At 35.9% G+C, this 12,300-nt stretch overlaps 1 protein-coding gene across 2 annotated transcripts; it reads left to right on the top strand.

The window, feature by feature from the left end:
- The first annotated feature begins 493 nt into the window (after positions 1–493).
- On the top strand, positions 494–2,739 carry LOC145123860 (F-box/LRR-repeat protein At4g29420-like). 2 transcript variants are annotated; one of them, XM_079059063.1, is made up of 3 exons: positions 494–970; positions 1,634–1,704; positions 2,437–2,739. In XM_079059063.1, exons 1-3 carry the CDS (start codon positions 502–504, stop codon positions 2,572–2,574), a joined length of 678 nt encoding a protein of 225 aa, XP_078915189.1. In that variant the 5' UTR covers positions 494–501; the 3' UTR covers positions 2,575–2,739. The 2 variants fall into 2 exon arrangements, with proteins under 2 accessions (XP_078915189.1, XP_078915188.1); XM_079059062.1 differs by having other exon boundaries at positions 1,634–2,739.
- Positions 2,740–12,300: the final 9,561 nt, after the last annotated feature.

Below are 12,300 nucleotides of genomic sequence, written 5' to 3'. Positions count from 1 at the left end.
AGTAAAAATGTCATTTGGCTAGTGAGGTGAAGATGTTGACGATTTTTTAGATGAAAAATAGACATTTTGCTTAACTAGTCTCATTGGTGTAATAACCCTTCACATGTATGTCTCAAACCGGCGTAATTCTAGCTGCCGGATAACTTCTTTTCAATAAATTTATTGTTGTTAAAAAAAAAAACACTATACATGAAGAAAAAAAAACAAAATGATATTTTTTTACTATTAGAAAACACACTTGTATAACAAAAAATATCATAAAATCTTCGATTGTTAACTTTTGAAGTGTGTTTTGTCCTAAAGTGCTAAACAATCTTTATAAGTAATAGATGAGGCATAATTGAAATGATAATCATTTAAATTAAAATGATTTTCTATAAATAGTAATACTTAAGGGGCAATAATGAACAATACTCAAAGCTTGAGAAGTAAACGTAAATTAAAAACGCATATTTATGTCCAACAAATCCATTTTCCCTGTGTACATCTTTCACTGCTTGCATGGACACTCTTCCTCAAGCTCTAGTGCTCGAAATACTGAGTCGACTCGACGACTCGGCCGCCGTAGCTCGCTGCCGAGCTGCGTGGAAGACTTTCAATACTGTCTCTCCAGGCCTTCAGTCTATTAATATACAATGGCCATTGTCAAGTTACAACGAATCAAGGTCTAGGGTTTCAAATGCTTCAAGTTCTTCCCAAATAACTTCCCCTCTCAAGACGATTTTCCTCAATGTTCTATCGAACTTGATAGTTGTTGAATCGGTGCGTATCGGCGTCAAGAACCTGCCCCGAGATTTGTCGCACGCTGACGTTGAAGTAAAGGCAAAAGATCTGCACCTCACCGATGGGGATTTCGTTATGGAGTGGCTGCCTCGGGTTTCCGGATCTTTGAAATCCCTTTCAATTTCTGATTTTTGGGCTCAGTCATGTCGCCGTCGATCGAATGTTTTGTCTCTGGTGTCTGCTTACTGTAAGTTCTTTATATGCTGGATTTTTTTTTTCTCTAGTGACGTTGTTGCTATATTGGGAAGTCCATCCTTTTAGTGATGTGAAATGATAAGATCCGTTACAGATCTGATCTTCAATAGCGGAAATTCTGTACCTTTCCAGGGTTCTTAATATCACCTACCGTTACTTGTTAACCTGTAGTTGCTTGCTAGTTATTTGTGAGTTTTTGGCCTTACTAGTTACTAACTTGGCAAACTGTATTCGATTGCTACTTAATAATCTTAAATTTTGTCTGAAATCTTTCAAGAAATGATAAAATTGGTGGTCAATTGCTGCTCTTTTGTTTACTGTAAGCATTTGAGTTTGCATCATCTGTAAGGATAAAGATTCCCTCTGTACCTCATAAACAATGGTTATTTATAACTCTTATTCTTTCATTTCCACCATATTCTTCTAATAAGCTATCGATTCCTATGTAATCAGATGTTTTTTAGAATCTTTATGATTTGTATTTAGTTTATCTTTTATCCGGACCAAATTATCCTTGAAAAGGGCTTATTAATGATCAACATTTTTGGCAATACATGATATATTTGCCTGTATTAAAGTCGTGATGCAATGGTATAGTGTAAAATTGTTTCTAATTGGGTACTCTTAATGTTCTTGTTTGTTTTCCTTGATTCAGGTAACAATCTTGTTGAATTAGAGGTGAAGAATGCATGGCTTTCTGTTGAAAATCTGAATCAGATGTTAATGGTAACAAGTTTAACACTCGAGTCCATACGATTAGATGATAAGGAACTAATCCAGTTGAATAAGTCCTTCCCTAATCTTCAAGTTCTTAACTTGATAGATGTTAGAGGACTTAAACTACCCACAGTCCACCTTCTCCACCTAAAAACATGTCACTGGACTATAACAGATGCTCCACCATTTGTAACTGTACTCGCACCCAACCTTATCACACTCACAATCGAGGGTAAAAAGCCTTCTGCAGTTCATGTTGAAGCTCCATTGTTAACTCACTTCCATCTTGCCATTCCTCATGCAGACCCACTTTCAGTCAAAAAGTTTTCCAATCTAAAAACAGTTTGGATCGAGGCTTCATTCCTCTACCCCTTACTTGTTAGCTTTCGATATACAGATTCTGTAGAAAATCTAACTTTGGATTCACGAGGTTTGACTAAAGGGCCTTTTGGAAGATTCAAATTTAGCCTCGAGAATTTGTTCAATATTTTCCCCAACATGACTTCTTTATGTTTTAGGTCAAGGGCATGGTCGGAATTTGAGGTGAGGGGTTTGTTTGGGGTTGGGATGCAAGAATTGAGAACTTTTTGTGGGTATCTGATGATAGTTGACTTTTCGTTGACTTTATCATTGGTTGCTTGTGTGTTGGACCAATGCTTTGGCTTGGTAGATGTCTCTTTGCTTATCCATCATAATGTTGCTTCTTATGTATCGAAGGGTTTTATGTGCACATGCATGCAGAGGTGGCCTAATGTTAATTGGAAATGGGGAACATGGGAGGAAGGAAAGGAAGATTGTTGGATAAGTGATGAAGATTTAATGCAAATGTCATCTTACATGAAGCCTGAGTTTCGATATGTAAAGAAACAAAGAAGTTGAGAAGATGTGTAGAAAGCTTTTATGATGGTTTCATCTTTTGGAATGTTGTTGCTTGTTATGGTAATATGTTTATCTTAATAGAGGGTTTAAATACAAACATATGTGGATGCTTATGCGTATGCGCATAATATATGTTTAATGAGATGATATTGTTATCTTTGTTTATATGCTTTTCTATATATAGTTTTTTGCGTTGCATTTGTTGTTTATTAGCAAAAACGTGCTTCTTTTTTGTTTCGTTGTTGATGTTATAGAAAGGAAATGAGGAAGAGTCGATGGGAATACCTTGATAGGATCAAAATGGGTAGGCTTGGTCGAGTTTATCAGCGTAGGAAGAGATGCTTCAAGAGTGGGATAGTTTAAGTGTTTTCTTATTTTTAGCTTTCCTTTTATTTAATTAGTTTTGAATTTGATGTAGGATTCCTTTTATTTAGGAATTGGTTTTGGTATCTAATTAGGTTAGCAGAACATTATAAATTCGCAGAGAACTGGGCCAAAGGTATATGCTTTCGCTGCGATGGGAAGTTTGCACCAGGCCACTATGCCCCAGACTATACAAGTGCTAATAGTCGATGAACAGAAGGAAGAAAACGAAGAAGAAGATGAAGTGGGACACACACACCTTGACGAAATCGTGGTCTTGCTTAATTCAGTAAGTGTTCTCACACCACCCCAAACCATGAAGGTTAAGGGTTATATTGGAGGGTTGCCGGTACTAGTCTTAATCGATAGTGGGGCAACTCACAACTTTATTTATAAGCAAGTGGTCGAAAAATATGAAATGAAGGTCTCGGGGGCCGGTTCGATAAGGGTGCGTCTTGGTAATGGAATGTGGGAAAAGAGCCGAGGAACATGCAAGGGAGTCATTTTAAGCCGTCTAGAACTACAAGTAGTTGAAAAATTCTACCCACTAAATTTAGGTGGTTCAGACTTCAGATGTCATCTTAGGCATCATATGGCTTCAGACTTTAGGCGACATGACGGTGAATTGGCGAGATTTATGGATGAAGTTTTGGGATGGGAACCTCCAGGATTGAAGGGGATCCGAGTTTGACGAAAACATTAGTGTCATGTACGTCGATGGTCAAATGTGATGTGTCGAAAATGACGAAGAACTTAGCGTTATCAAGCAACGGCCGCACTATTCTCCTTCCCTGAATGCTTTCGCGACCTCCTTCAGAGGTGCTAACTTCCTCGTACCAAGTTGATTGGGATTAGTTGTGGAAGGAGGTCGAAAATGACGAAGAACTTGGGGTTATCAAGCAACGCCTCGTCACCGGTCAGGCGGTACTAGCAGGTTACACCACCGAGAATAACCGCATATTTTACAACGATCGTTTTTTTTCCTTAACCATAGGTCAAGTTGGATTCCAAAATTGTTTCATGAATTTCATCATGGGGTGGTCGGGGCATTCGGGTGTTCAAAAAACATACAAGCAAATGATAAGCGAAGTTTATTGGATGGGGATGAAGGGTGATGTGGCGAAAATGGTGGCCGAATGTGATGTGTGTCAGCGTCAAAAGTACTCCACTATGGCGCCTAGCGGATTACTACAACCCCTGAATTTACCAAATACTCAGAGATAACTATGGATTTCATTGATGGGTTACCTAAGTCGAAAGGGTTTACTATTATTTTTGTTATCGTTGACCGTTTAAGTAAGTATGTGTAACACCGGTTTCGAGTAGTGGTTGGAAATTGCTATTTTGGGGTGTTTGTGCATGGACTCAGCGAGTTGGGCGTCCAGCTCGTCGAGTAGGGTCATAATATTATGGACGCGGGACGGGACTGACTCAGCGAGTCGGAGGGTCGACTCCGCGAGTCCGAGCTGTTTAAAGAAAACCCTAATTTTGGGGTTTTGCCCCATATATAAACATCATTATAAACCCTTGTGGCTCCCCTTATCATGATAAAAGACCATTTACGGCCGCAAACTCTCAAAGGTGTGAAGTGAGTGCATTTGGGGGCTATCTTTGGGATTTTGGTGAGAATTTTAGGCTTGAAGAGGAAGTACCAAGGGGAAAAGCACTAGATCAAGCGTCCATTTCGTGTTGGGCATTCGTTTGAGGTATCAATCTGTCACTTTCAGTTTAAGATCCTTAAATTTCTTTTGGAAGATTATGGCCATCATAGAAGGAAAGGGAATCAAGGTTGGATCTGGACCTATCACAAGGATATGGTTCTAGATCTGGACCTTCTTAGGTCCCAAAAGTCATAAAGTTACATCTTTTTATGAGCTCATTCCCTCTCCCGGCATGAAAACCTTGTTAGGGGTTAGTTTTGAGTATTATGGCCATGAGAGGCCTTGCATGCACGTAAAGTTTGCAACTTTACGTGTTATCTTCACTGGTAGAGGATAGATCTGAAGTTTGGGGCCCTGAGTCCCACTAGAAAGGGCCGTAAACATAAGGGACTAAGGGGGACTCGGCGAGTCGTGCAAGAGACTCGACGAGTCGAGGAGGTTTTCTCATTTACGGCCAAGGGTTCACGGCTAAGGGTTCACGGTCAAGGGTGTATGGTTGGTGGTTTACGACCGTGAACATCAAGGAACTCGACGAGTCCCTCGGGTGACTCGGCGAGTCGATGAGTTAAGCTGGGAACCCGACAAGTGAACGATTGTACTCGACGAGTCAAGGTCAATATGGACTGTTGACCTTGACTATAGAACTTGACTCTGACCAGGGTTGACCCTGGGGGTATTTATGGGATTATGCTGAGTTATTTACTCATTGATTATAGACAGTTTGGGAAGAGCAGCACATGACATACCTAAATTCAGTTCCCGATTCAGCTTTATGAGGTGAGTCTTCTCACCATATCAATGAGTCTAAGGCACCTAGGCCGACCCATTTTATGAGATACGGTTATTGATTGAATGTGCGATATGATAGTATGTTTTCTGAATGGAAGACCACGTGGGGGTTCCCGTGACATTTGGTATAGGACCTTGGAGGGTTTCCATGACATCCTAAAATATTTGCTTGTATAGTTTGTATTATGTCTTGTTTGGTAGGAAGACCTTGTGGGGGTTCCCAAGGCAGGAAGACCTTGTGGGGGTTCCCAGGGCAGGAAGACCATGTGGGGGTTCCCATGGCAGGTGAAGACCACGTAGGGGTTCCCGTGGCATTTGGTATAAGACCCGGGAGGGTTTCCAGGGCTTCCTTATTTGTCGAACGTATGACTTCTGTGATATATGTAGCGTATGGCTAATTCGATATGTGTTATGTGGTTTGTGTGTGTGATATGCTCTGGGGGACTCACTAAGCTTTCAGCTTACAGTTTGTGGATTTGTCTCAGGTACATCGGAGCCCAAGGGCAAAGGCAAGTCGTGATGATGCGGCGTGCACTCTATCTCTCTCATTTTCTAATATGGTTTGGGGACACTATGATGTTTTGAAAGTAATTTTGTAATGATGATGGATTTGAAAACAATTATTCGGATTTTTATGAATTATGAATTATGATTGATTAATTAAAAAAAAATGAAAAATTTCTTTGTAAAATTTGGGTCGTTACAGTATGCCCATTTTGTTCCGCTAAAACATCCGTATTCTGCTCTGTCGGTCGCTACTGTTTTCCTTTGGGAGGTTGTCCGACTGCATGGAATTCCGGAATCTATCGTGTCTAACCATGGCAAAGTTTTTTGGAGTTTGTTTTGGCGGGAACTGTTTCGTTTTCAGGGAACTCGACTAAAGCACATTACAACGTATCACCCGCAAACAGATGGTCAGGCGGAGGTGGTAAATCGTTGCATAGAAACTTACCTTCGTTGTTTTGTTTCTAATACAACAAAGTAATGGGTTCGTTGGTTGTCATGGGCAGAATATTGGTATAATACGACTTTTCATACTTCCATCCGCACTACACCATTTCGGGTTTTGTATGGTCGAGATCCGCCCCACTTGTTGCATTATCGGAGTCAGCAGATGCAGTAAGTACTATTGATCAATATCTACAAGAGTGGGATGGAGTTTTGATGGAACTGCAAGGTGATTTGTTGAAAGCTCAACACCTTATGAAAGCACAAGCCAATAAGCATCGAAGGGAGGTGGAGTTTGAGGATGGATAGGTTCATGAGAAGCCATTCCAGAGTTAACAACTACCTTAACTATAGACATGGAGGATTTAACCTAATCAAGTGGAAGGAGTTCGTGAAGGGGCATCTGGTCGGGAAGTCTTGATCCGTTGGAAGGATTTGCCCATGTATGAAGCCACTTAGGAACATTTTGATGACATAAATCTACGGTTTGTTGATTTCCACCATGAGGACAAGGTGCATGTTTGGACGGGGAGTAATGATATGACCGAAATGGGTAGTTTTGGTCGAGTTTATTAGCATAGGAAGAGATAGGCTTTAAGATTGGGATAGTTTAAATGTTTCCTTATTCTTAGCTTTCCTTTTATTTAATTAGTTTTGAATTATGTGTAGGATTCCTTTTATTTAGGAATTGGTTTTGGTATCTAATAAGGTTAGCATAACATTATAAATATTGCTCTGGGTTGTTTACTTTTTTTTATGCAATAAACTAAAAGTCGTTGCCTGTCTTCTAGAGACTGTTTCTCGAAAACAGGTGGCCGGATTGAGGTTCTTGCCTTCGGGAAAGGACCTTGGTCTTATTATACCTCTTTTGGGAGATAATGGTATTCAAACCACCCATCACCCATGAGATTTTAGAGACCTCAAAACACCTACCCCACATAAACTTTCCTCTTCCTTGTAGGGTAATTGGACCGATATGATGGCCTCGTGAATTTTGTCAATGTTTACGCCCCTTAAAGCTATTCTACCAAACATAATTTATGGTTGGATTTGGAGTCCCTAACATGTTCATTAGTTGGCATGTCTATTATTCTTTTGGAGATTTTAACAAAGTACGATTTCGGGAAGCTTGAAAATGGAATTCCTTCCATGTACCGGGGGCTTCACGCTTTCAACGACTTTCTAAATGTTTTTGATCTTCATGAGTTCAATATGACTGGGCATAAAGTATACATACATGAATGAGTGTGGTACCAAAATGAGTAAACCGATATATATATATATTATATATATATATATATATATATATATATATATATATATATATTGTTCTTTTCGGTTTTTTGTTGACACGTTTCGAGCAATTTGTTTACATCAAATGAAAAAGTACTTTTGATGGTAGGATAAGGATGAACACAATGTATCACCGGTCCAAATATGCAAATAAAAGAACCATGTTTATAAGATGTATTCGAGAAAGTGTTTGATTCACTTAGCTGGTATTTTCTTGACTCAATAATGGAGCACATGGTGTTTAATGTGAAATTAAGAGGGTGTATTAGAGGATCTCCCTTATCTATATGCTAATTGTTTCTTTGTAATGGTCCCCTCATCAAAATATCCATATATATATATATATATATATATATATATATATATATATATATATATATATATATATATATATATGCATTGAGTGCTCAAAATACAAACTTCTCGAAACAAGAGAAATACATTATCCATCTAGCAATCTAATGAATGTCAATTGTACCCTCAGTTTCAATGGTCAAACAGAAATGAAGTAATAGACCATGATTGAAGCGACATACTAATTCAATCCAGACAGTTATATAATAAGAGTATGATTGCCCAACTAATGATTATGTTACTTAAACCATTTGTACAATAACCATTAATAATAAACGTTAATGTTGGTCCTAACTTCTCAATAAACAGCAGAACTGCATAAATAACACTAATAAATTAATCAAAAAACAATTATATTATTGATAATCAGTTTCATACACTTCAAAGATAACCAAGAACAAACTATGGTTACACTACAAGAATTTTGACCTACGACCACATTTTAAAAAAAAGCTTTGCCATATTTCCGAAAAAAAATGTGATGATTTCGTTATATAGTGTGGAAAATTATCACTGCTAAAATTCATCAATACCAAAAAGAAATACAAATTCTTCCTGTTAATCTCACTACCAATGGAATTGAAGATTGAGAAAGAATGAGAGCGCAGTGACAACAAGCACACAGTGAGTACATCCTGCAATCAACATAAACCAAAAATCAAACGAATAAATAAAAAATTACATATATGATAAACCATAAAATCATCTCAATAAATCAACAATTACATATATGATAAACCCTAGAATTAGTCGAGGGATGACCAGAAGAAATAAATCTTCCAAAGATATTTAGGGGGTGTTTGGATTAGCTTATTAGCTTATTGCTTATTAGCTTATTTGTGGTGGAAATAAGCAATAAGCAATAAGCAAGGGGGGAGATGCTTATTAAAATTAGCTTATTTAGCTTATTCCTAACACAATAAGCTGATTTTTAAGGAATTTATCCAAACATTTAAACTTAGCTTATTGTGGTGGAAATAAACAATAAGCAATAAACACCTTTTTTTTTTCCTATCCAAACACCCCCTTAATGGGCAATTTTACTAGAATAGTAGGGATCAATTATGGCCCTTAAGGATTGAGTCATGAGAGATCAGTGAGAGTTCTATTTATCTCTTCATCTTTCTCTCTCTCTCTCTATATATATATATATATATATATATATATATATATATATATATATATATATATATATATATATATATATATTCTTTGACCGTTGACACTTCCTGAACCTAAATCACTACCTTAGTAAAACGGGAGGAACTGAGCAAAATTTGGCCCCGCCCATTGACGATTCGTTATCCTAAATCAATAAATTGTAAAAAGGAGTGGAACAGAAGGAATATGCCCTCATCGTTGTGATGCCCTAAGCGGCCGCCCTACTCGCCCCCGAGCCTATATAGCTAAAAGGTAATAACTATGGTCACATGAATTGTTCTATGACCATATGTATCATTTAGCGACACATATATAAATTTAATATAGCTAAAAGGTAATACCTATAGTCACATGATTTGTTTGTATGACCATATGTATAATTTAGCGACATATAATAAACGTAACAAATCAAGTGACCGTAAGCATATCTATTATGGTGGCATTCTTTTAATAGTTCGCGTGTCCATATGTATCGTTTAGCCTCAGTTGAATAATATGACCAAATATGACCATCTGTCACGTCTTTGTGTTCGTTTTATCAAAAATAATGTGTAACGGATTCTAATGTAGCTAAATGTAATACCTATGGTCGCATGTATTTTTGTATGATCATGTGTATCATTTAGCGATATATAACAAACGTAACAAACCGTGTGACTGTAAGCTTATTATGGGATCATACTTTTTAATAGTTCGTGTGTCCATATGTATCATTTAGCTTCTGTCGAATAATGTGACCAAATATAATCATCTACCAAGTCTTTATGTTTGCTTTATTGGAACTAATGTGTAATAGATTCTAATGCAGCGAAAGGTAATACCTATGGCCACATGAATTGTTTGTATGACCATATGTATCATTTAGCGACATATAATAAACATAACATATCAAGAGGTTGTAAGTAATTTGTAGTCATGTTATATTATATAATGTGTGGTTAATAATTACTCTTTGTCATGATAAAATAAGAAAAGATGTGACTGTAAGTATTTTATGGTGACGTTTTTATTAATTATCTGTGTGTTTATATGTATCATTTATCCACTTACTAAAGGTAACAAAACAAGTGACTGTAAGTATATTATGGTGACGTTTTTTAATTGTTTGTGTGTCGAATAATATGGCGAAATATGACCATCTCCCATGTGTATGTATTTGATTTATATATGAGAAATAATGTGTAATGAATGTTCCATTATGTTGTATGTATAAAAGTAAACATATCATAATAAAAAACAAAATATGACATTAATTATGTAATGGTCATTGATTTATTTATTATGTGTATATAATATCAAAAAATAAAATTAATGATTAAATAAAAAAATATGACTATAATTATTTTATTTCCACTTTTAGGGGCTATTTAGAAGGTTGTAAGTAATTTGTAGTCATGTTATATTATATAATGTGTGGTTAATAATTACTCTTTGTCAATTGTCATGATAAAATAAGAAAAGATGTGACTGTAAGTATTTTATGGTGACGTTTTTATTAATTACCTGTATGTTTATATGTATCATTTATCCACTTACTAAAGGTAACAAAACAAGTGACTGTAAGTATATTATGGTGACGTTTTTTAATTGTTTGTGTGTCGAATAATATGGCGAAATATGACCATCTGCCATGTGTATGTATTTGATTTATATATGAGAAATAATGTGTAATGAATGTTCCATTATGTTGTATGTATAAAAGTAAACATATCATAATAAAAAACAAAATATGACATTAAGTATGTAATGGTCATTGATTTATTTATTATGTGTATATAATATCAAAAAATAAAATTAATGATTAAATAAAAAAAATGACTATAATTATTTCATTTCCACTTTTAGGGGCTATTTAGAAGGATCTGAACTTTTCAAAAGGGTTTGAATTTTTAACATGTTGTTTTGTTGAAACCTCTAATATATTATGCTAAATGATAAAAATGACAATTTTACCCTTTTGTGTGTGTGTGTGTGTTTTTTTTTGAATTCAATATTTTACTTTTACAAAATAACCAAACCAACTTCTTGGATAATTATATATAAAAAAAATATAAACACCAAACGAAGTCCAAATTAAACATAAATCTAAATTAAACACAAATCCAAATCAAACTCTTGCTGATTATCTATAAAATAATATGTAATCTTGCTTTCAGTCAATTCTAAAGTTTGATTCAAATGAAAAGTCGAATAAGTTTCATGGGTTTTTTTTCATAAAGTACACACAAATAGTTTCACAATTTATATATACACACAAATACACACCCATTCATCAATCAACCTTCAAAATTCATAAAATAAGTAATTTTTAGTAATCAGAAACATAAGAACAAGACAAGTATTTCATGAAGAAGAGAAGCAATCAATTTGTACATAACAAACTTTCAAACATTTGTATATATGGATAGAAAGTTGGGCTTTGGCATCTTGAATTCCAATATCCTCCTCTAATGGTCCTCTGGAGGTGTCAGAATTAATATCCAAACCTTATTTTTTTTAAATTCATTAAGCTCAGCTTGCACGGCTTCAACCTAATTTGAATGATTAAGAGAAATTTGTACTATCTTTGGTTCAGTTTTAGAAATAAAAGAATTAAACATGAAAAACTCTTGATTTCCATTTAGCAAAACTTATTTCCCTTCTGTTGTGTACGAGTAAAAACTCTGGTGGATGTTTCACCGATCACTTATTTCCCTTCTGTTGTGTAGAGTAAACATTTGGGATGATCTTTTGTCCATTTCACTAAAGGTGGATAGTTGGGATCATATTCATGAATTACTTCATAATTGACCTCTTCAACTTCAAAATAATCACCAATATCATCATTCATGGAACTCTCCCCCTGTACATTAGCATCATTATGATTTGTTGAATTCTCCCCCACACAGTTGTGTATTAACAGTTGGATTTGAACATGAAGTAGATACATCTTCACATGTTTGTGATATTGGAGTTTCCATACTCTCCCCCTAAACTGGAACACTTTGATCGATTTGATGTGATGGAAGGCTCCCCCTTGACATGAACGTTAATATCATTGATTGCCTCATCAACCAAATTCATCAATTTATCTCCTTAATGGTCAATTGCTTTTGCTTCAGAAGAAATAGCCCTATCAGGTTCATCAAATAAACCCAATAAGTCATCATCAAACATC

Source organism: Lactuca virosa, chromosome 7, assembly GCF_052849685.1.
Source record: "Lactuca virosa cultivar CGN04683 chromosome 7, Lactuca_virosa_CGN04683_v6, whole genome shotgun sequence".
In the NCBI taxonomy this organism is placed as follows: Eukaryota; Viridiplantae; Streptophyta; class Magnoliopsida; order Asterales; family Asteraceae; genus Lactuca; species Lactuca virosa.
The sequence above is the reverse complement of the archived record's forward strand: the minus strand, read 5'-3'. Positions and strand labels throughout refer to the sequence as shown.

Coding starts and splice junctions, on each gene's coding strand:
- LOC145123860 (XM_079059062.1), top strand. CDS start 502: ATGGACACTCTTCCTCAAGCTCTAGTGCTCGAAATACTGAGTCGACTC. Junction 971..1,633: donor GTCTCTGGTGTCTGCTTACT/GTAAGTTCTTTA, acceptor TCCTTGATTCAG/GTAACAATCTTGTTGAATTA.